This window comes from Mixophyes fleayi, chromosome 8, assembly GCF_038048845.1.
Source record: "Mixophyes fleayi isolate aMixFle1 chromosome 8, aMixFle1.hap1, whole genome shotgun sequence".
NCBI lineage: Eukaryota > Metazoa > Chordata > Amphibia > Anura > Limnodynastidae > Mixophyes > Mixophyes fleayi.
The window spans coordinates 106,669,768-106,692,258 of NC_134409.1; the positions used below are offsets into that span (position 1 = coordinate 106,669,768).

The 22,491-nt window shown below is 41.5% G+C and overlaps 1 protein-coding gene across 1 annotated transcript in view; it reads left to right on the forward strand.

Moving 5' to 3' along the window:
- LOC142099560 (inter-alpha-trypsin inhibitor heavy chain H3-like) overlaps nucleotides 1-22,491 on the forward strand; it is a 122,346-nt gene that overhangs the window by 20,715 nt on the left and 79,140 nt on the right. The window contains exons 2-5 of the mRNA XM_075183107.1: nucleotides 1,532-1,549; nucleotides 6,419-6,585; nucleotides 7,704-7,808; nucleotides 20,222-20,384. Coding sequence (XP_075039208.1) covers nucleotides 1,532-1,549; nucleotides 6,419-6,585; nucleotides 7,704-7,808; nucleotides 20,222-20,384 — 453 coding nt within the window. The remainder of the gene's footprint in view (nucleotides 1-1,531; nucleotides 1,550-6,418; nucleotides 6,586-7,703; nucleotides 7,809-20,221; nucleotides 20,385-22,491) is intronic.

The window sequence follows — 22,491 nt, forward strand, 5'->3', positions numbered from 1 at the left end:
AGCGGGACAGTCACCCACCAAATTCAGAACAGTTGGCAGACTGTCCTGGTCTCTCTTACCTGTCTTGTCATTGTCACCACTTGTGGCTGCTGGTGTCTTTAGATCAGTTGCTGCTTGTCTGGATCCTGGAATGTTTGGGGCCCTATTTGGAAAAAAAAAATGGGTACATGAAAGTTAGAAAACTCCAAACAGCTCCCATGTTAACTCAATATAGCACCCACGTTATAAAATTAGGCCTCACTCCAGCCCCAACATTAAAATAATAGTATTCCCATTTAATAAATAAATCTATTTCCCTCCCTCCAAACAACCTCAGCAAGAAATTAAATAGCATTTATGTTTAATAAAAATAACCATTTCCCACAAACATCCCAGGCATTAAATAGTTCATAATCACATTTAATAATTAGACCTCATTTTCCCCAAACAGCCCCACATTCACTTAATAGCACACATTATAGTCATAAACTGTCCTCCACACACATTATAGTCATATACTGTCCCCACACACATTGGCCATTTTTATTTCCCCCCTCCTACAGCCATTGCCCCCCCCGCAGACATTTTCAATCACCCCCTCTTCCCCCTGCAGACATTTTCAATCACCCCCTCTTCCCCCTGCAGACATTTTCAATCACCCCCTCTTCCCCTGCAGACATTTTCACTCACCCCCCCTTCCCCCTGCAGACATTTTCACTCATCCCCCCTTCCCCCTGCACTTTCACTCGCCCTCCCATTCCCCTGCAGACATTTATTGCCCCTCTCCCCCCGCAGACATTTATTGCCCCCCTGCAGACATTTATTGAACCTCCCCCCTGCAGACATTTATTGCCCCTCTCCCCCCTGCAGACATTTATTGCCCCTCTCCCCCCCTGCACACATATTCTGTTTCTCTCCCCCCCCACCCTGCACACGTATTCCGTTTGTCTCGCCCCCCTCCCTGCACACATATTCCGTTTGTCTCCCCCCCCTTCCTGCACACATATTTCGTTTGTCCCCCCCCCTCCCTGCACACATATTCCGTTTGTCTCCCCCCCGTCCCTACACACATATTCTCTACACTTACCTCAACACTGAAAGCTGCCTCCACTGCAGCTCGTCCTACGCGGGGTATCACAGGGAGCCGGACCGGCCCAAACTGCCATTGGCCCAAACTGCCATCGGCCCTTCTGGCATTTGCCAGAAGTGCCAGATGGCCAGTCCGGCCCTGCATGTAAATGAAGAATGAAGCATCTACCAGACTGCAGACTACTGCTAACCAATTGCTCCACTGGAACACTTTCATATTTTCATGTTTAACCCTTTGCTAAACTTCCACCTTAAATTATATCAATATACTTTGCTTTTCAGAGACTCAGTTGAAATAATACTCCAAGAACATAATTTGTATTGTCAAAACCTTTCTAATCAAGTAATTTTAACCTGTATAGTGTACAGTTTTATAATTGGTATAGCTGTCTGCTTTAAGAATGTTATTTACTGACATTCAAAAAGTGTTGCTAGAATTACATATTTTTTCTTTTGTTTACAGAAAAGAAGCACTGAAAAGGTAAGACAATTTTTTTCAAGATGGAAATGCCTAGGTAAGGATGCAGAATGTATTTTTGTCACTATCTACCTGTCTGTCTGTCTGTCTGTCTGTCTATCTATCTAGCGATCTATCACAACATTTTGGGAACACAATTGCTCTATATTGTCCTACAACTTAATATAGATGTAAATCTGTTTTTAGGTGAATTACAGCTAAGCACATTGCTTATATGCTGCATATCAGTGATCTCCCCCTAACAACCCGCTACACATGGAATGACCCCATAGATGCACATTTCGAGCACTTAAATAAATTTTAAATATCTTGTTTTCCAAAACATAATCTAATTTTTTCATCTTAGTGAAAAATTATCTGCATTAGTCCAAAGGTGCAGAGAGAAGCTGAGGGACAGGTACAGAGAACTTGGGCCTCTCTTGGGAACCTAGCAGTAGTAATGATGTGAGGGTGGGTGGGGTTTTGGCTCATTCTACCCATCCACTGCCACAGTTGAGACATATTGTTGGTGGGAAAAAGTGAAAGCATGGTCTGCATGGATTTTTATTGGTCTGTAAATTCCAAATCCATAGGCTGCACACACAGGTAGCTCTCAGTCCCTCTGCATTCGTGTGACTAATCCGAACTCAGCAAGAAATTGCAGCTCTTGGGAAGGATGTGTTTAACGGGACACCACTAGTGCTGACATTCCCTCACCTCCAGGCCAAGTAGCAGCTGAACCCCCTGCACCCATGGTAGTACCTTCACTGGCAACAGTGATATCAACAACAACAACAACAACAGCTATATAGTTCCGTACATTTCCCAAAGTGGAATGATAAACAAGTGCCATAATATATAGAGCAGACAGTTTCTATAGATTTCATTTTGAGCTGCAGAGCCAATAGTGCCAAAAAATGAACTGTTCATAAGTCCCAGAAACAGACATTTGATACCAGAGAGACAAAATGTTGACATTCTAAAAGAAAATATGAATTAAAACTACTGAACTTGTTTCATTGAGGTCCTCTGGATGCAACATACTTACCCTAATCATCCAGAAGGCCTCCCGGAGACCCAGACTTTTGAATCTATCACCTCCTCTATGTTGAATGTGTTCTATCCCAATTTAAATTAAACCCACAGTACTTCCTACCATTTGCTGAGGAAAAGTGCCTGGATACACTGTGCACACTAACTTTATTTAGACTTTTCCTCCTATGGTTTGTGGATTGGGTTCTTAAAGATTGAGCAGTCTGAGCCACGTATTGCAGTGTGCAAGGAAACTGCAACATATAGATGATAAAAGTGGCTATGCTACCTTCTTCCCCTTGTGTGTTCTGACTTTCTATGACTCATTGTTCTCTGTGTCTTGCTAACCTCTTTTTATTTTGTCTGTATCGCACCTTGTTTTCTTTTTCCTATCTTGTGTGCATGGCTGGGATGGATTGGCAGCTTTATCTTATTTATGCTGATTTTACAACCTGGTATATTGTGGTCAATGTAACATTTTAATACAATATTAATAAATAAATAATTATATACGTCAATCCCTTACTATTTACATTATACAAATACACAAGGAAAGTAAAACACCTGTCTTCTTTTGTAGGGCCAACTATGAAACTATGTCCTATAACAGTCTGCTGTGGCTATCGTTATGCCATTGGCTTTAAGCAATGTTGGGTGTTTTCATTTTGCTGAGTGAAGTGACAATTGAAACGGACCTCTTCACATCCCATACACAAATTAAAATTGTGAATCATTATTATAATACCAACAAGTTAGAAACAAGCTAATATACAATTCTGTAGCAAGAATATTTGCTTGGAATTTTTTGTCATACAGTTTACCGCCCCCCAAATCCTGCAGTCTATGAGAGCCGCTTCTGTTTCTCTCATCTCACACCTCTAACTTTGCTGTAATACCCTATCATTACTATGTACAGATTTTATCATGACTGTCATGATAACAAATAGAAATCTGTCACCAAATGCTGGTTAGTTGGATCCTAATGGCTGACTCTGGTGACGGATTCCAAAAGTCCTGATGATTTGAACGAGGTCAGAAATAAACCTAAGAATAAATATAGTTCAGTACACAGGTGCCAATAGCTGGAGAAAGGCTTCAGCTGTAGCAGTTGTCAGGAGTCAAGTGAAGTCAAGTTAGTCAAAGGGTCAGTCCAGAATTGTGGTCAGTAGCAAGCAATGGCAAGGTTTGATAGCAATTTTCAAGGGGTCATGGGTTTAATCCGGATTCATGGTCTAAGTCAAACAGTAGTTAGTATACTGGGTAGTTAAGAGTACTGCTAACCAAGAAAGCTGCCAGATAGAGCAGCAAGGTTGGTGCACAGCCGGTTTAAAATAGACAAAATTCAGGGACCAAGGAGGTATCCAGGAACATAATTACCTGGCAAAGCTGGAATGAATAAGAGTTACTTTTATAGTGCCTGTGAGCTGTCAGTTGCCACTTGATGACTTCAAACTGAGAATCCAGAGCTGTGCAACACAGGAGTAAAATGTGATCCCGTGGATCTAGGCACAGACAAGTAGCATCTTTTCAGTTTTAGGTGCTGAGATATAGCAGCAATGCAGTGATAAGAGGCTTGATCAATAGGGAAATTATGTCACTCCCTCCCACCCAGAACACTGCTGCTGACCATGACAATGACCTTTTGAAGTGTTTCTATGTCATTGTTGTTGAGATGAGCAGTTCGGTTTCTATTGAACCCAACAGTTCCAAGTTTTACCAATCTGAGTCAGAACTTGGATTGATCATTTGTCAGAAAATCCTTGGACAAAAGGGAAGCTTGGGCCTAAAGAAAAGGAAAAAGGATTCCAGTGACAAGAAGCGGTATATGGAACAGTGTGTAGGGTCATTGATATAACTGAGAATGTCCACAGCTGGATCAGACGTTAGAAATGTTTATGGACAGAGCAAGTGTCAGTGAGCTGGGAGGGTAATGTTCAACATGTCTCTCCACTGGCAAATTTCCCTCCTCTTTTAAACATGTGCTCACCTTACCACTTTTAAAGAAACCATCTCTCTATTCATACTCTTCCTCTAACTACCACCCTATTTCTCTCCTCTCCTTTGCCTTCAAACTACTTGAGCCTTGGGATACAACTGCCTGTCTCATTTCCTCTTAGTTCACTCCATTCTTGACTCTCTGCAATCAGGATTCCACCCCCAACATTCCACTGAAACTGCTCTCACAAAAGTAATCAATGATCTCCTTATTGCAGAGTCTAAGGGTCATTTCTCTATACTCATCCTCCTGAACCTCTCTGTTACATTTGACTCTGTTGAACACCGTCTTTTCCTACACACCCTTCACTCCATTGGCTTTTGTGACACAGTTCTTTCCTGGTTTACTTCGTACCTATCAAACCGATCCTTTAGTGTTTCTACATTTGGCATATCCTCCCCTCCACTCCCACTATCTTCTGTGGTCCCACAAGGCTCTGTTCTTGGCCCTTTACTTTTATCATGGTACACCTCTTTCCTTCAAGAACTAATTCACTCCTTTGGACTCCAGTACCACCTCTATGCTGATGACACCCAAATCCAAATCTCTTCCTCTTACCTCTCCCTTCTGTACTAACTTGTGTAACCAACAGTATTTGTGCTATTTTCACATGGATGTCCCAACTCTATCTAAAGCTTAACATGTCCAAAACAGAAGATATCATCTTCCCTTCTCCCAGAGTCACTACCTCCCCGCAAATCTCCTTCACCGTCAATGCATCAGCAGACTATCTTAAGATTTCTACGATGACTATCTCATGCCAACCATGTCACATAATCTGTAGCTGCATAAAAATGCTAGTCACCAATGGTGACTTTAATGTTGGTGGCTGGCAATGCTTCTACCTTGCAGTAGTCACACACTCTCCCCACCAATAGCTACAATTGTATTTCCACTACCTTATATGTATCAATTGTTACCTACACCACTTAGATTATCATCTCATTTGATAGAGACATCTTTACTTCTGTTTAATTTTATTGCATATTATTTATTTGTATTATGACTCCCTAGTGCTATGTAATGTGCTGGTGCTTTACAACTGAAAGATAATTATATATTTTAGCCATTTTTTTAAATAAAATCAACATTTTTAGATGAAATTCAAAAACGGAAACAAAACACAACACTGAAACACATCAATGGTTTTGTAAAGAATACCAAAACCAACCACAGGGTGGTTCACGTATGTCTTCTATAGTATACACAATGGGGTTTATGTCTGTGCTTTGCACTTCTTCAAGGCTCAGTGGGTACACTTCTTAATTCTAAACATTTGTCAAAGTTGGAAGGTCTCGTAATGTATTTATCCCACTTTCTATTTTGTACAGTGGCAAACTAGGTGATGGACTTGTAGTGGAAGACACAATTGGGTTCAGACTCATCTTACTTATTTACCTTAACTCACTCTATGGGGCCTGTGTGGGCTATATAGCTCACTGCTGGACTCCACTACTTTGTGTATACTGGACTTAAGGAACAAGCAATTTTTAAAAAAATGTTGTTCATTGTGATGACTAAAAGTATATTATTGTTATTATTATTATTATCATTATTATTATTATTATTATCATTAGTAGTAGTTGTATGAGTATTAATACTTTATTACATCCATAATAATCACTGCATTTGCCTAGTCAAACATACTTCACTTATTTTTAACTATGGTTAAGAAAAGGTGCACATATTTTTATTGACCAGTGATGTCATTCTGGAGGGGTAACATGAGTAAAGAAAGTGAATTGTTACAATCACAGACAAGTAAACACCTTCCCATTCTATACAGAAGGCCCACAGATTATACTGTGACTTTTGCATATGGTATTAACTTGTTTACATTCATTTACCTGTTTTGTGTTATTTAGCTGGTGGATGAAATAGAAGTCTACAGTATAGATATCAACTGTAAAGTGATATCTCGCTTTGCCCATAATGTCATCACCAGTAGAGCTGTTAATCGAGCCAACATATCAAAAGAAGCCTTCTTCGATGTGGATCTGCCAAAATCTGCTTTTATAACTAATTTCAGCATGTAAGTAATGCAATTGTCTTATCTGTGTTTGTATGTATGTTTGTGTGAATATTACTGGCATAGTTAAGCAAAAAAGTGTTTTATGTAAAAAATGTACATTATTGAAGCCTGTAGGTAGATAACCTTTGATGCCCTAAGACCGGCTCCTTCCACTTGCCACAATTTTTCCACAGAGTATTCTATAGCTTCCCTATTTGTGTTACAGAGCAAAATATAGTTTCACTATTCTGCGCAGTTCATCCCACCACAGTTATTAGGGGTGTTTTTCTGCTAAGAAAACTTGATATTTTACTCTGCATGCTTAGGTAGAGAAGAGCCTCCCTAGCATGTTATTGTTACAGCTAACTATCATGAGCTTGTAGAACCAGATGGAGAGGTCTTCACCTATAGCAGCCACCTTTCCCGTAGAACTCGTTACGCTCACAGGTACTCGAATGCCCCCAGGTCTTACACTCAGAGTAGTAAAAGCTTATGAACGTACCACAGCGCAGGATAGCGGGTGATGATAAACAAAGCGTGGCCAGGAAAACAGGCCAAGGTCTAGGATCCGAAGCAGGTATTGTGGTCAGCAACAGGCAAATTGTCAGTGCTGGCAGCAATCAAAGGAAGTCCAGAAATGAAGTAAGGGGTCAGGGAAACAAGCAAGAAATCAAATTCCAGGAAATAAAGCCAAGGGTCATACACAGAAAACAATTCCAGTGATTTAGCAACACAACAGGAGCAGGCAAGCTAACAGGAACTGAGCGCTATAACCGGAAGGGAGGCTGGGCCAGTCACAGAAGGAGATACAATTAGCCCTAATCAGCTCATAAAGCTGTAATTAATCACTAGCTGGTGCGCACGTGCTCAGCTGTCAGTTTAGCCGGGCTATGGTGGTGGAGGAGATAAGCATCCCGGCTGTTGCGCTGGTGACAGCCGGGACGTGTGGGCGGAAATGACGTGCCGGTCTTCATGGTGATGACCGGGGCGTGAGAGGCAACTGACAGCGAGCCGCGTCGGTCTGTAGTGTAGCAGCGGCTCGTGACAGTTATTTTTAGAAAGTGCTTAATGAAACACATTTCTTTGCCAACAATTAGCATTCTATATATGTAAATGCTCACTGTGTCAATCTACTGCAGGATAATCGATGGAGTAACATATGCCGGGGTAATAAAGGAAAAGGAAGTCGCTAAGAAACAGTATGAAAAAGCTGTTTCGAGGGGACAGACAGCTGGACTTGTCAGGTAAACCTTTATGGGAATATTGGAGAGCGGGCTATCCGTTTTGTTTTGTTACTACTAGTAAACATTTTAAAATGCTTTATGGATGGTTTAGGTTCTTTGCTATGCAATGAATGTACGATTTATAAAATTCAAAAATAGTAACAGATAGAAGATGAAATACAGACTATTGTACATATCCCAAGATGATGTGATTGATGCTTGACCATAATGTACAGGTTATGCCAACATTTTAGAAAGAGAACAAAATGAAACATAAGTACTTGTGACTATTCTAATATATGACGACTGGGGCAGTAGAAAAGTTTACCATCATCTACACCTCATATGTAGTCATACAAGATTAGATGATTCATTAACTGCCTGGCATTATAGGGATTAAGAAAAAGAAAAAAGGACAGGTGAAGGGGATATGAGTTACCATACGTATAGAGGAAAATGAAAGATATATAGAAAAAAGAGAAAATGTTACATAAAGTGGAATATTGCAGACAAGTGTATTAACCCTTTATAGGGTACATTTTTGGTCAGTTTTCATGAGCCACCAGGGCCTTTTAAAATAGTATTAGGTAAAGTGAGACAATTAAACTTAGCTGAGGTTAGGATACAAGTACTATGTGGATGTCTATTCATCCATTTTGTTTATCTGGTGGCATAATCAGGACCTTCTAGAGTAAGAAATTCATCTAAGAAGAAAATAACTACTTAAACTGCTCAAAATACATAATAGCACAGTACATTATATGAAAATTTCATCAGGGAAAGTGGAGAGACTGATGCAAGAAAGTTCTTTGACGGAGTATTTGTTCACCCAGGTTTCCAAGCATGGCATATATTAATCCTATCCTAGTATTATCTACCAGTAAGTGAAGATAAAGTATCTGCACTCATATAATCTCACCCTATAACCTGTCCCCTCGAACCTATTCCCTCCCAACTTCTCTGCTCCCTCTACCCCTCTGCATGCCCACTTCTAGTTCCCGTCTTTAATCTGTCTCTTACCACCAGCACAGTTCTCACCTCTTTTAAACATGCGCACTCATCTCACCAATTCTAAAGAAACCATCTATGTATCGAGCATCTCATTCCAATTACCACCCTATTTCTCTCCTCCCATTTTCCTCCAAACTACTTGTGTGATTGGTGTACAACCGCATGCCTCTCTTTCTCTCCTCTCACTCCTTTCTCGACACTCTGCAGTCAGGCTTCCAATCCCAACATTTCACTGAAACTCTCTAAAAAAATTGATCAATGAACACACACAACGAAGTCTAATGGTCACTTCTCCATTTTCATCCTCCTGAACCTTTCTGCTGCTTTTAACACTGTTGATTTTTCTCACTGCACACCTCTTCTCTTTGGGAACTAATTTGCTCATTGGCCTCAGTACCACCTCTATGCTGACGACACCCAAATCTCTTCCACTGTTTTCTCCCCTTCTTTACTCTTGTGTAGCCAACTGTTTTTCTGCTGCCACCATATGGATGCTACACTACTACCTATAGCTCCAAACCAGAATTTATCATCTTCCCTCCTCCCAGAGTCAACACCTCTCCTCAAATATTCCACACTGTCAATAACACCATAGTGTCCTCAGTCTCTCATGCCCACTGACTTAGTGTCACACTTGTCTCGACCCTGGACTTTATTCCTCACATCCAGACTCTCTCCCAGTCCTGTCAATTCCTCCTTTGAAACTTGCCAGAATACTCCCTTTTCTTACCCAAACTACAAAAACTTGTATCCATTATCTCATCATCTCCTGTCTTGACTACTGCAACCTCCTGCTATTTGGCATTCCCTCACCCATGTATCCTCACTACAATCCAAACTAAATGCTGCTGCAAGACTGCTCTTCCTCTCTCATCGCTCCACATCTGCAGCACCACTTGGCAAATCCCTACACTGGCTCCCTGTGTGCGCCAGAATCCAATTCAAATGACTCACCCTTGCCTACAAAGCCCTAAATAACACCATCCCTTCATACATCTCATATCTCATATCAAAATATTCCTCGCAAACTCTTAGATCTACCTCTGACCTATGGCTTTTCCCATCTGTAGTAACCTCTTCTCACTTCCACCTTGAAGACTTTTCCCGTGCTGCTACCAGCACATGGAATTGCCCAATCAGGCATTCCCACAACCTTCAGATCCTTAGACACTCTCTGAAAACCCATCTCTTTTTTAGAGCTTACTTTTCTTCAGATAATATACCCTCACAACTATCCCAATCTCCACTCTGAACCACACTCATTCCACTTGTTTCAACTGTGCCCACTTCACTTAGAATGTAAGCTCTCTCATGAGCAGGGCCTTCTATACCCTTTGTCTTCACGTCTGCTTTTATTTTGTCTACCTTTTATGTACATATTTTTATGTTTGTCCTGTTTTCCCTAGTGAACGGCACTGCACAGCACTGTGGCACTTTACAAATCTACCATAATAATAATAATAATAATAATCATAAGTAGAATAAGAATGTAAAATCTACATAAAACAATAGATATATGGTTACAGGGCCTCTTTAATAGATTAGTGGGTCCTGGGCAAAGACTACTCTAGTATGCACCCAAAGTCATTTGCAGGACATCACTTTTTATCCTAAAAAACTCAGAAGAAGACTAGAGTCATATATAGTCCAATTTGCCTTAAGAGGAAAATTATTTCCTGAGTATATCCTGGTAATTGAACAATTCTCTGGATCAACATACTATTCTCACACTTCAAACTGGGAAATATGATTCCTGTTTGTCAGTCAGGATTCGCAATGGCAGAGTCGAGGTGAAGTGTCTAATGGACCACTCATTCTTCACCAGAAACCACCGCAAGGAGGTATGGACTTTGCTGCTGGGAGCCCACAGGTCGCGGCCCTCTAACTGCCACACAATGTGAATAGCTGGTAAGACCAAATCAGTAGTCAAAAGCAGGTCACAAGCATAGGTTCTAAATGAGAGACAAATTGCAGACAGGGTCACAGGCACAGGTTTAAATTGAGAGACAAGCCGAAGTTGGGGTCACAGGCACAGGTTGAAATCGAGAGACAAGCCGGAGTCGGGGTCACAGGCACAGGTTCAAATCGAGAGACAACCAGAAGTCGGGGTCACAGGCACAAGTTCAAATCGAGAGACAAGCCGAAATCGGGTTCATAGTAAAATGTTCCAATTGAGAGGCAAACAAAGTCAATTTACAAAAGTTATTAAACGGCAGCAAACAGCAGGAAAAGCTAGAGCATGTTAGACCTGACACTTCGGCAGTGATTACTGCACAGAGTGGGGTTTAAATAGTTGAGGTGGTTTGTTATGTGACTGGGATCACATGATTGAGACCAAGAATTGGTGCAAGAGATCACATGAGTACACAGTATAAATGAGCTGGAAAGTCTGGCCAGAAATCACATGACTTAAATTTCAGAGAATCAGGAAGTGATAGAAGCAGAGAATGCAAGCCTGCATGGAAACACCCGGTGCTGAAACTGTTAAGTAAAAACATATACTGGTACTTGTGTGCGACAACTATATTGTGCTATCAATGCCAGTAGACTGGTATATCATTGTAACGCCAATGTCTGTGATGACCAGCACATGTGCTACTGGACGATTCCCGGCTGTCACAGAATTACATCTCCCAGCACACCTGGGGATAAGATCTGACATGCTGCCATGCAGAGGTGGTGAAGAGTGGGAAAGTGAGCAAGGGATGCTCGGTAGAAGAAAGACGGAGCTTGCAACCAGAGAGAGGAACAAATGTGAGCAAGGCAGAGATACAGAAGACAGAGAGAGAGGAGAAAAAGTCTGCCAGTGCAATAAAACAGAGTTGGTGACTGATGCACCAGGGAGAGAGAGTAGGAGAGTGAAAGAAGAGGTGAAGAAAGGGAGAAAGAGAAGAGTGGATGCAGCTGCCAAACTCCATACCTGAGAGGGGTCATGATGCCAGTGGAATTTGGAGACTAGTGAGACATACGAAGCAGATCATTTCTATATACTTGAAAGGACTGAGACTTTTGTTGTTCTTAGTTAAACAGGGAACTGGTGGGAAGCCTTGAAGATTTATGTGTAAAAACCATTTTAAAGGACTATACATTAGTATCAAGGATTTAATGCAGGGAGAGATAGGAACTTTGGGACTGAGACACTAAACAGAAAGAATGATAAAATCACTAAAAACAAATCTGTTCTAGTCGGGCCCGGCGCTACCATTAGGCAGCGTTAGTCAGCTGCCTAGGGCGCCGGGCTCTGGGGGGCGCCACTGAAATATTTCATATTGTGTAATGCTGTGCGGCAGCCATGGAAGGTAAACTCAGTAGCCACCACACGGCATTATACAATATGAAATATTTCAGTGGCGCAAATCCATGGTTGGGGTGGGGTGAGTGATCACCGCCTGTCCCCCGCCGCCCCCCGCCCCCCTCTAACGATGGGACGCTCCTCTCCCCTCACTGACTGTTGGGAGGGACGTCATCTTCACGTCCTTACAGTCAGTGTGCAGCCGGCAGAGAAGAGCAGCATCATAAAAAGGTCCAGCAGGTAAGTAAACGGGTGGTGTGCTGCTGCGGGGGGAAGGATATTTTTGAGCAAGGGGGGGTAGTGTGCTGCGCTGCTGCCGGGGGAGGATATTTTTAAGCAGGTGGGTGGTGTGTTGCTGCAGGGGGGAGGACATTTTTGAGCAAGGGGGTTGGTGTGCTGCTGTGGGGGAAGGATATTTTTGAGCAAGGGGGGGTAGTGTGCTGCGCTGCTGCCGGGGGAGGATATTTTTAAGCAGGTGGGTGGTGTGTTGCTGCAGGGGGGAGGACATTTTTAAGCAGGGGGGGTGGTGTGCTTTGGGGTGGGGCATTGTTAGCAGGGGGGACATTGTTGAGCAGGGTGGGGGCAGCGTACTCTGGGGGGGTGCCTTGTTTAGCAGGGGGTGCCTTGTTTAGCATTAGGGACATTTTTGAGCAAGGTGGGGGCATTGTTTAGCAGGATGGGGACAGTGTGCTGTGGGGGGTACATTGTTAAGCAGGGGAGGGCTGGTGTGCTGCAAGGGGGAGCATTGTTTGGCAGGGGAGGACTGGTTTGCTGCAAGGGGGGACATTATTATCCAGGGAGGACGGTGTGCTGCGGGGGGCAGTGTTTACCAGGGAGGTGCTACGGGGGCCACATTGTGATGCAGGGGGAACAGTGTGATGAAGGTGTTAGAGCATAATATATAGAAAAGAACTCAAATCATCACAAAAAATTGTCTGTTATTGGCTTACTGTGTCAATTTTTTTTTTCCAAAATCTAACACCTGTATACCTCTCCTCTAGAAATTGTGTGCTTGCCACTGGGCAGCAGTGGAGTTTGGACAGTGTTCTGCATGAAACATCACTGGACAGCATCTGGACTGCTGGTGGAGGTAAGGCTTATCTTGTTTTTTTTATTATTTTATTTTTTACAAAATCAAGTTTGTGGATCTGGGAACTAGGTATTTGGTGTGTGTGTGTGTGTGTGGGGAGGGGGGGGGGGTTGTAGTTGGAAACTGTGCCTAGGGCACCGAGACACCTAGCACTGGCCCTGGGTGTGGCTTCTAAAGACCAGTTTGATATTTCATTTGTGTGTCTGAGATCATAGGAAGGTGGGCAGAAGGTTCTCCCTCTGGTGTTGTAGATTTACTCAACATTACCCAATGAAGATTCTACTGAAGCCTGACTAAGGTGGAGGCACTGTGCCGAAGATATTAAGTTGAAGATTGATATTCTGTAAAAGTAAAGTACACACCCTCCTTCCCAAACACGCTAGGGCTGCTCCATCATATTTTGTTAGGAAACTGGACATTCATTTCTCACATTTTTCTACAATACAATAATACTGTTTAGTGTAGGAGAATTGTAAACAGGAAACTACTTGATGGGGCTTCTAGGTTAGGGATGACAAAACAAATAGCTCAATCCTTAGGCATTAAGGAAAGTGGAGTGTCAGAGAACAGGCTGAGGTTGATGGCAGGCAGCAGATAGTTCAAATTAAATCAAAATCCAGGGTCAATAGGGTGGAGATGATAGAAAATTCAGGACAAACTTAGGTCAAGCAGAAAAATCCACAGCAGGCAGGTACTGCTGGTTGTAGTGACCAAAAGTCAATTATTTGGCTCTGGTTGTATAGCAAATGATTGCTTAAATAGCTTGTGATTTGGGAAGCTGGAGGTGAGTGGAGTGCAGAATCCGTGCTGAGCAGGGGATTAGACAAATTGGTAAACAAAAGTGATGCCGAGCATGTTTAGGAACTAAAACAGATCAATATGGTGTGGTGGTTAACATCGGGGCAATAGTGGCCCAACCAGGTCTGTCAGTCAATGAGCCCATTCGTTTACACCATTCCACTACATTGTTAGTAAATTCCACCCAGTGGTCAGATCTTGCATTGCTTTGTATCCCAAGAGGGAGGGGAAGGTTGTCACAGGAAGAATGGAACAGCTGGAGCCCCTGTGACATCACAAAATAGTGAAATGGGTTACAAAATGGCCCCTATATGGGATTCTGGTATTGACTGGTCACTATCCTAAGCACGTTTATTACAGACTTTATGGCAGGGGAACAGCAGGCGGCTTCTGCTGAGGTCACACTCTTTTAACCACCCTTGTCGCCACCCAATTTCCCCTTGTCACCAATAAACATGGACTGTGCCCCGGGGGTATTGGCTCAGGAAGGGACCCACAACTGGGGGATTTTTAGACATTGAAATGGGGACTTTTCAATGTCTCCAAATCATCAGTTTGGAGAGTTGCTGTGGATTTTCTCAGGAGGAGAACTTGTACTGGGGTTTAGCTGTCGAGCTCTATCAGTGCCAGAGAAAACTGTTGGACTTAGAAACCTTAGGATTCAGATTGGGTATTGAACTTTATGAGAACTGATTCATCCTTACTTCATTGGGAGATGTGTGGCAGGTCCTGTTCCAGTGACATTTTCCTCTGCTCCCCCAGCCAAGCTAGCAGTCAGTGGGCGCCTGTGCACATGCGCAAGTTTGCTATTTAAAACCTTGGCTTCTTATTCATTAGTTGCAGGGAGCTTCTCCCTGCACTATTTAAGGCACCTGTCTTGAACCAATCCAGGGTGCATCCTGATATTGTCATCTATCAAAGTAATCCTGGTATCTGTCATCTCCAGAAATTACTGGTAATATCATCTTGCAGGGTATTCTTAATACAGTACATCTATCCACGGTACCCGTGGTTCCTGCATTTCATCTGAGTGCTTCCACGTCTGAACTACCTGACCTGCTACTCATGCCTTGAAGCTGTTCAGAGGGCACGGACCTGTGTGGTGCTAGCAGAAAAGCCATACCTCCATGCGGGAGTTCTGCCTGTAAACCTACACCAATTTATGCTCTGCGCCTTGACTGCAGGTAAAGCCAATTCAGGCTGATTGTCCAGCATCTACTTCCAGTATAGCCGTGACACAGTTTCTGTAAGTACCAGTTCTTGTGGCAATGCATGCCACAGTTTCAGCGCTCTTACAATAAATAATCCTTTTCATACCTGGAGATTAAATGTATTTTCTTCCAGCTGCAAGATGTTACTTTGCTTCTTCTGAAGGGGCCTTAAACTGAACAGATTGCCACAGAATTTTCGGTATGCATAATTAGTAGATTTATACACTGCATCCTAGTCCCAGTTATATTTATTTTCAATAGATAAGATTACCAGGGGATGTGATATTATTCCTTGATCTTCTCTAAAATAATTAAATATAATTAATGTCACGGTTATCTCAAATTCCCCTTGTTAATTTATTTACCCTTCTTTGCACACTCTCCACTTTTCAAAACATGTTTTTTGTGGATTGTTGTACAAAATTGAACCACATATTCACCAGTGCCTTATAAATTGTTAAAAAATAATAAGCATTTGTCTCGCGACCCCTGCTGCCGCTAGGCTTCACCAAAGTTGTTCCGACCAAGCAGCTACTCCAAAATAGTGGCTCCGTGGTTGCATCACTGCCTACATCTCCCAGCTGTCTAGTCTGTTGGAGAAGGGGAGAACTGAGGAGGAGTGCAGGAGCCCATTGGCTTGGATTAAAAGAGTAGAGGACATATATAGAAGGCAGGACATCACTGAAAGGAGGCCATATTGGATAAGTGTGGAGCGAGAGAGTGGATCCTGCAGAGAGAGATGAACCTGTCCAGGATATCAGTCTCAGTCTGAGTCCAGCCCGAAATGAGGACTGGAGAGAGCCAGAGTATATAGAGAGTTACTGAGATTGTCCAAAGTGAGGGACTCATTTCACAAGGGACCTGTGGCAGTAAAATTCCGGATGAGCCTAGTGAAGATCAAATATTATGAACATTCAGGGCTAGTCCACTGGACAAAGAGGGAGTCTCCTGCCTTGGGATTTGTGCTTCAGAGTTTACTAACTAAGCTGTGATGACCTCTCAGCTCCTTGTGTTATTCATATGAACTGCTATATTTATATTTAAGAGTTGTGCTAAAGAAGTTTATCTAATGCACTTCTTTTGTAATAAAGTCAAATCTATCTCATTGTGTCGATCAATTGCTTTTTCATCTAATCCTGTTCTACCAAGGTGATCAGTGATTTCTGACATGCAAACAGGTTTAGTTTGTGCTTGTTGCCTGTCAGGGTGTTAGTTCTGTAGGAATATATAATATAAATAGTGAGAAGTGTCTCATAGTAGTGCGCTGATGGATAACTTTTATTATTGCAGTGATTGAGAGTTGCATTGGAGATTAAACTGTATATTGCTGTGTATTGTCATAGATCTGGTTAGGGGTACTGTCTCCTGGGGTAGACGGCTGCACTTTACACACAATCAGACAAATATGTCAAGCCAGTCCAGTGCTTTGGTTTAAATAGCCTCAGCTAGTTTTATTCACTAGCATGTAAATAAAAAAACATAAACAAAATCTTTGCCTGTCTGGCTTCTAACTAAGACACAACAACTCCCTCTCTAAAGTGAAGGACCTACAGTCAAGGCCAAAAGTTTTGAGAATTACACAAATATTATTTTTCATAACGTCTGCTGCCTCAGTTTTTATGATGGCAGTTTGCATATACTTCAGAATGTCATGAAGAGTGATCAGATAAATTGCAATTAATTTCAAAGTCCCTCTTTGCCATTACAATGAACGTTATCCCAAAAACAACATTTACACTGCAATTGAGCCCTGCCACAAAAGGATCAGCTGACATCAGGTCAGTGATTCTCTCGTTAACACAGGTGAGAGTGTTGAAGAGGACAAGGCTGGAGATCACTCTGTCATGCTGATTGAATTAGAATAACAGACTGAAAGTTTTAAAAGGAGGGTGGTGCTTGCAATCATTGTTCTTCCTCTGTTAACCATGGTTACCTGCAAGTTACTGTCCTGGTATCAAACACAAAGTTTTATCCCTACAACAATGTAAAGAAAATGTAAGCTTTTGCATGTGGGTGTAAAACTATGTATGCAGCTTATACTTTAGGTGGAACACCTTTCTGCTGCAGAATATTATCATGTATAAAAAGAGGCATAAACTGAAGAAATGGTTACACACCCTCACTCCACTCTGAGTGGGTGTTGAAGATATGCTGTGTTCACATTACTCACTTATGATGGTGCAGTGTCTTCACCCACACTGAACTTTATAAATATGGGTAGCATGCTTTAACAATAGACGATTTGAGAGACTCCCATGAATCTACACAGATCTCTCAGTAATAACATGACACAGCATTTAATAAAAAACACTGTGGTACATTTATTAAAGAGAAGGGTAATTGGAAAGTAGATTTTAATTTAACCAGTGGCATAGCTTGAATAGTTTGTAACATACTGTGACAGAAGCACTGGGAAAGTACTAAATGGCAGGTATATAAGTCCTGAATTTCTTTAATTTGTGTTAAAACCCCAGGGAGATTGTTTTGTTTTTGAAACGTTTCTCAGTTTGTTTCAGCTATTGGAAAAGCTGGTGTAAGGTTTCCCTGGGGTATGGATGTAGAGAGAAGGGTGGGTTCTATTCACAAGGCCCATTCGAGGTCTTCCAAGTTACCAAGGCAATCAGGAGTTGCACCTGCATGGTGCTGGTAAAAGGCTGCAAGTAAGTTCAATCCCTCTCTCAATACCTGGGGAGCAAGTCAGATCATCATCATCAACATCATCATCAACATTTATTTATATAGCGCCAGCAAATTCCGTATCGCTTTACTGCAATTTGTGCAATTTATGTGTATAGATTCTGGCCTACACAATCTCAATACAATTATTGTATTACAAGACAATAATAATAAGAATAACTTTATAGGTATTGTGACGAAACGGTGACCCTCTGGACTGAGGATTTTATATTCATCATCTGTTTCTTGCAGTTTATTGTAGTTTTTGATCCTTAGCCCAGTCTAAGTATATACACCAGAGCATTGGTGTATCTTGTATATTGTTATTTCTTGTTATTAAGTAAATTTGCTATTACCTGCAATATTGTATGTAATAAAAATTTAAAGATTGCTGCCATATTGTGTAAAAAATAACAGGACAGCAGAAGTCATATTGCATGACAGGATGGAATGTTGTGTTAGCTAAGGTATTTGAGTTAGCTAAGGTAATTACCATTTGTCTCAAATGTCCATTGTTGTGAAGTGGGGCATAGATCTGGACTATTAGTAATCAGAACAATATCTGAATGACTGTTAATATAGCTATCTGGCAGCCCAAGTTAGCGATCTAGTTTAACAGGTAATCTAGGAGCTAATTAGGTTAGTACTTCCAGATTATGTGCAATGGGTCCCCACAGTACAATACAGACTAAAATAGCATTGGAAAATGTATTAATATGTATCAATATAAATATCAGTGTATCAAAATGTATCACAGACAGATTGTATAACACTAGAGATACAATGTGTCAAATGTTTTAATGTTTCACGCAAACATGAAGTTTCATTCCCTGGTGTTATATTGTAACCCTTTCTTAAGTGTATCCAGCCAAATAGTTAGACAGTATGTCTAGCAGTTAAACAATTTAAGTGTACACTGAGAGATCCCTGCTGAAAGGGGGAGGATTGAGACATTTGAGCCCACTCCCTGTGAAAACAGCCAGGCATATAAGGAAATGAGAATGCCAATAGATTCATTTTATCTTGGAGGATCCTGGTGTACAAGAAATACAAAGGATTCTGAGCCAGGCATTGAGTGCCTCCGGAAGAATCCCTATCGGCCAAGGTATATGTGAGCCAGTAGACCAGGCTGGGGGATACAGTACTGTCTAGAAAAACAGTAGTGGTAATACTGCGAGAGAATAAGACTCTGAGATTGTTACTTTGGGGGGCTGACTGCAAGAGGCTGCTGGAAAGTACACACTACCATTTACCCTGTACTTTTGTGAACATCTATGCTGTTGTGCTGTCCTAATAAAGCCTTATTTTGGATAAATAAAAAAATAAAGCCTCATTTTGTCTACATCGTTTTTTGAGTTGTACCAACAAATTTTCACCCATGACTTCAGAGTGTCATTTCACAGTGTTTCTGGATAGCTGATAATCCTTAAGAGCCAAAACTATTTCACATTTATTTTTAAAAATCTGGAACAAATTTTCAGTTGTATCTAAAATGCCTATGGCACCATTCCGCCGTCCTGGTCACCTAGAATGAAGCATCTGTTACAGCCTTTTGTTCCAGATTTAGTAAAAAATCACTTGTTGGCCCGTAAGTTGAGAGATCAATTTTTTAACCCTATTCTGTAGTTAACCTTTAGCTAGAAAATGTCTCTTATACTTTTTTGCACAGTTTTAAGATGCTACTTAATATTCCAGTTTCTTGTGAAGAGCTACATTTGTATTGCAACGCAAACATATTTTAAATTTGAATGATATCAAAGACTAACGTACTGGGTAAGAATTTGTTTTTTGGTATTGGGTTCTCCTGTTCCAAGTGTTCATATATATGACACACAACAGTTTGCACATAAAACCTGCTGTCACCCATGATCATAGTAACAAGTTAACTTACTTAATACAGTTAGTTAAATAAATTACATAAATATAGTAATTGTAAAATATTTTTTAGGGTTCACCTGTTAAATAAAGGGGTCTCATAACTACCTGGGATATCACTGGGAGATTGAGATTTAACCTATTTTCTACTCTCTGCTATCTGGGCTCCCTTACGACAAGTTTAATGGTGTATTCCCTGTCCGAGTGGTCCCAGGGAAATTGCCCTTTTTGTACATTTATTAAAGCAACTCTAAAATCCTCAAAAGATGCCAGTGTTCAGCACCACTTTACTGACCTATGTCCACTATTTCTATGAGGATGCAGTATCATCATCATCATCAACATTTATTTATATAGGACCAGCAGATTCTGTAGTGCTTTACAATTGGGCAGTATGCTGTCATCAGTGTTATACTAGATTAAATGATATATTACTTAGGATCTATGACATAAGAAATTAATAATGGGTTGTTTTTCATAGGGCCTCTGGCAGAAAGACAGAGAAGTTTACTGTGTCAGTCAATGTGGCGTCACAAAGTAAAGTTACTTTTGAGTTGATTTATGAAGAAATGCTGAAACGTCAGTTTGGGAAATACGAAATGTTCATCAAAGTTCAGCCGAAAACACTTGTCAAAACCTTCCAGGTACAGTATATGCTATACAATTTTGAAATGAAAATATATCATAAAGTAATGTTATGGAACCCAAATTGCAGCTAGACTTCAGTGGCCTCTTAGTGGCCACATTTTCAAAATTATAGAATGTTTTTTAGTTATTAAGAAGTAATTCCAATCTCTAATGGGTGGGAGTACTGTAGTTCCTGATTCACAAATCAAAAAGATCCACAGTCTGCAATATTCGTATGGGATATTTAATCCTGAAACCTATTTTTCAGAAAGTTCAAAATGCCAGAAAGGAAGAAAAGAGTATTGTTACTATTGTTCTTTGATTTTGTCACTAAGTATTCAGAAATGATCTCCAAGGGGATTGTAGAGTTGGAGGTACCCCTATTTTATTTGTGCAAAATATGCATTTCCATACTGTGCACGTCAACTGTAAAGCAGTCCTTTCATCCCCCAGTGATAATGCAGGGACAATATTCCAAATAGAGCTAGGTAGTTTACGTGTCTGCACAGTATGTTTCAAGTACAGAAGCCCGCAGTTTACAGGGTATGCCCATGCATACACCGTACATGCATTGTCACAAGTGTGCTATGTGCTGTATGCATCCACAAATGTGTGATATCATTATTCATATGTGGACACATGGTATCAGTTAAGTGCCAGACTGGTCCTTTGCTCCATGTGGTTTCTTTTTCTTGGTCACATACACTTCTTAAGCACCCATATTTTTCCCCTTCCCCACTCCTCTCTTTCTCCAGTCTTCTTCTTTCCCTTCCCCATGTTAATGACTACATGTGGGTTATTCACTACAGGTGGAAAGTGGCTCATACTGAGGCAGCAAAGTGGTTAATGGTTGCAAGTGGGTCAATGTTGATACTGAAAATGAGTTAATGCTATGGCTACATATTGGTGCATATGGCATTTATGGAGGACAGTGTGCTAATGGGACTAATGGGACCATGATGTTATATACCAGGAGCAGAGCAATGTGTCTAGGACAATAGTGATAGCATGTAGGGAGTGGTGAGCTAAGTGGGGATAGTGTTATATGTGATATGGGACAGTGATTGTGATTTGATATGAACCAATGAGAATATGTGGTAGGGGAGTGAGATATCATATACATGGGAGCAGAGACGTTGTTATATTTATGGTTATTGGAAGCAGTGCGATTACTGGGAGAAGTAATATTCACTGAAGTCATGGTTATGGTATGTATATGTGAGCAAGGATTCAGCGGTGGTTGTTATATTTTAATGCTACTATTGAGTGATTGCAGAGGTTTGTGTGATGTATGGATACTTGGGGCTCTCTCTATCTGCTATTTGCTCCCTCTCTCTCATCTGTCCTGCCCAGGGCCAAATTTACCACTAGGCAACCTAAGCACTTGCCTAGGGCTCAGCGGTCCCCAGGGGGCCCAGCAGCAAGGCGAGTGTTGGGGTATGCCAGCCAATAAAAAAAAAATATTGTGTCCGAGGGAAAAAAAACAAATAAAAAAAAAAATCACATGATTGCAGCGGCCCCCGGCAGCCTCCTCCCCTCCTCCCTGCTCTGTTGTGTTCCACTGGATTTCCGGTGTGAGTCATGCCATGTGACGTCATCACACCCGACATCATATTCAGAGAAGACTCATTGTGGAACAGAGAGGAGCATAGCACGCGACGGGGCAAGAAAGAAGACAAAACAGAACAGAAGATGAGAAAACAGAAAAAAAGAAAACAGAAGAGAAGAAAGCAATAGAAAGGTATGCAAACTAACGGAGGCACAATGGCACACTATGATAAAGGGTAAACAAGTTGTTTCAAACACAATTATGAAGGAACACAGTGGTGATTTAAAGGGACACAAAGGTGATATGAAGGGGCACCATGGTGATGTGAAGGGGCACAGAGGTGATATGAAGGGGCACCATGGTGATGTGAAGGGGCACAGAAGTGATATGAAGGGGCACCATGGTGATGTGAAGGGGCACAGAGGTGATATGAAGGGGCACCATGGTGATGTGAAAGGGCACATAGGTGATATGAAGGGGCACAGAGGTGATATGAAGGGCCCCATGGTGATGTGAAGGGGCACAGAGGTGATGTGAAAGGGCACAGAGATGATGTGAAGGAGCACAGAGGTGAT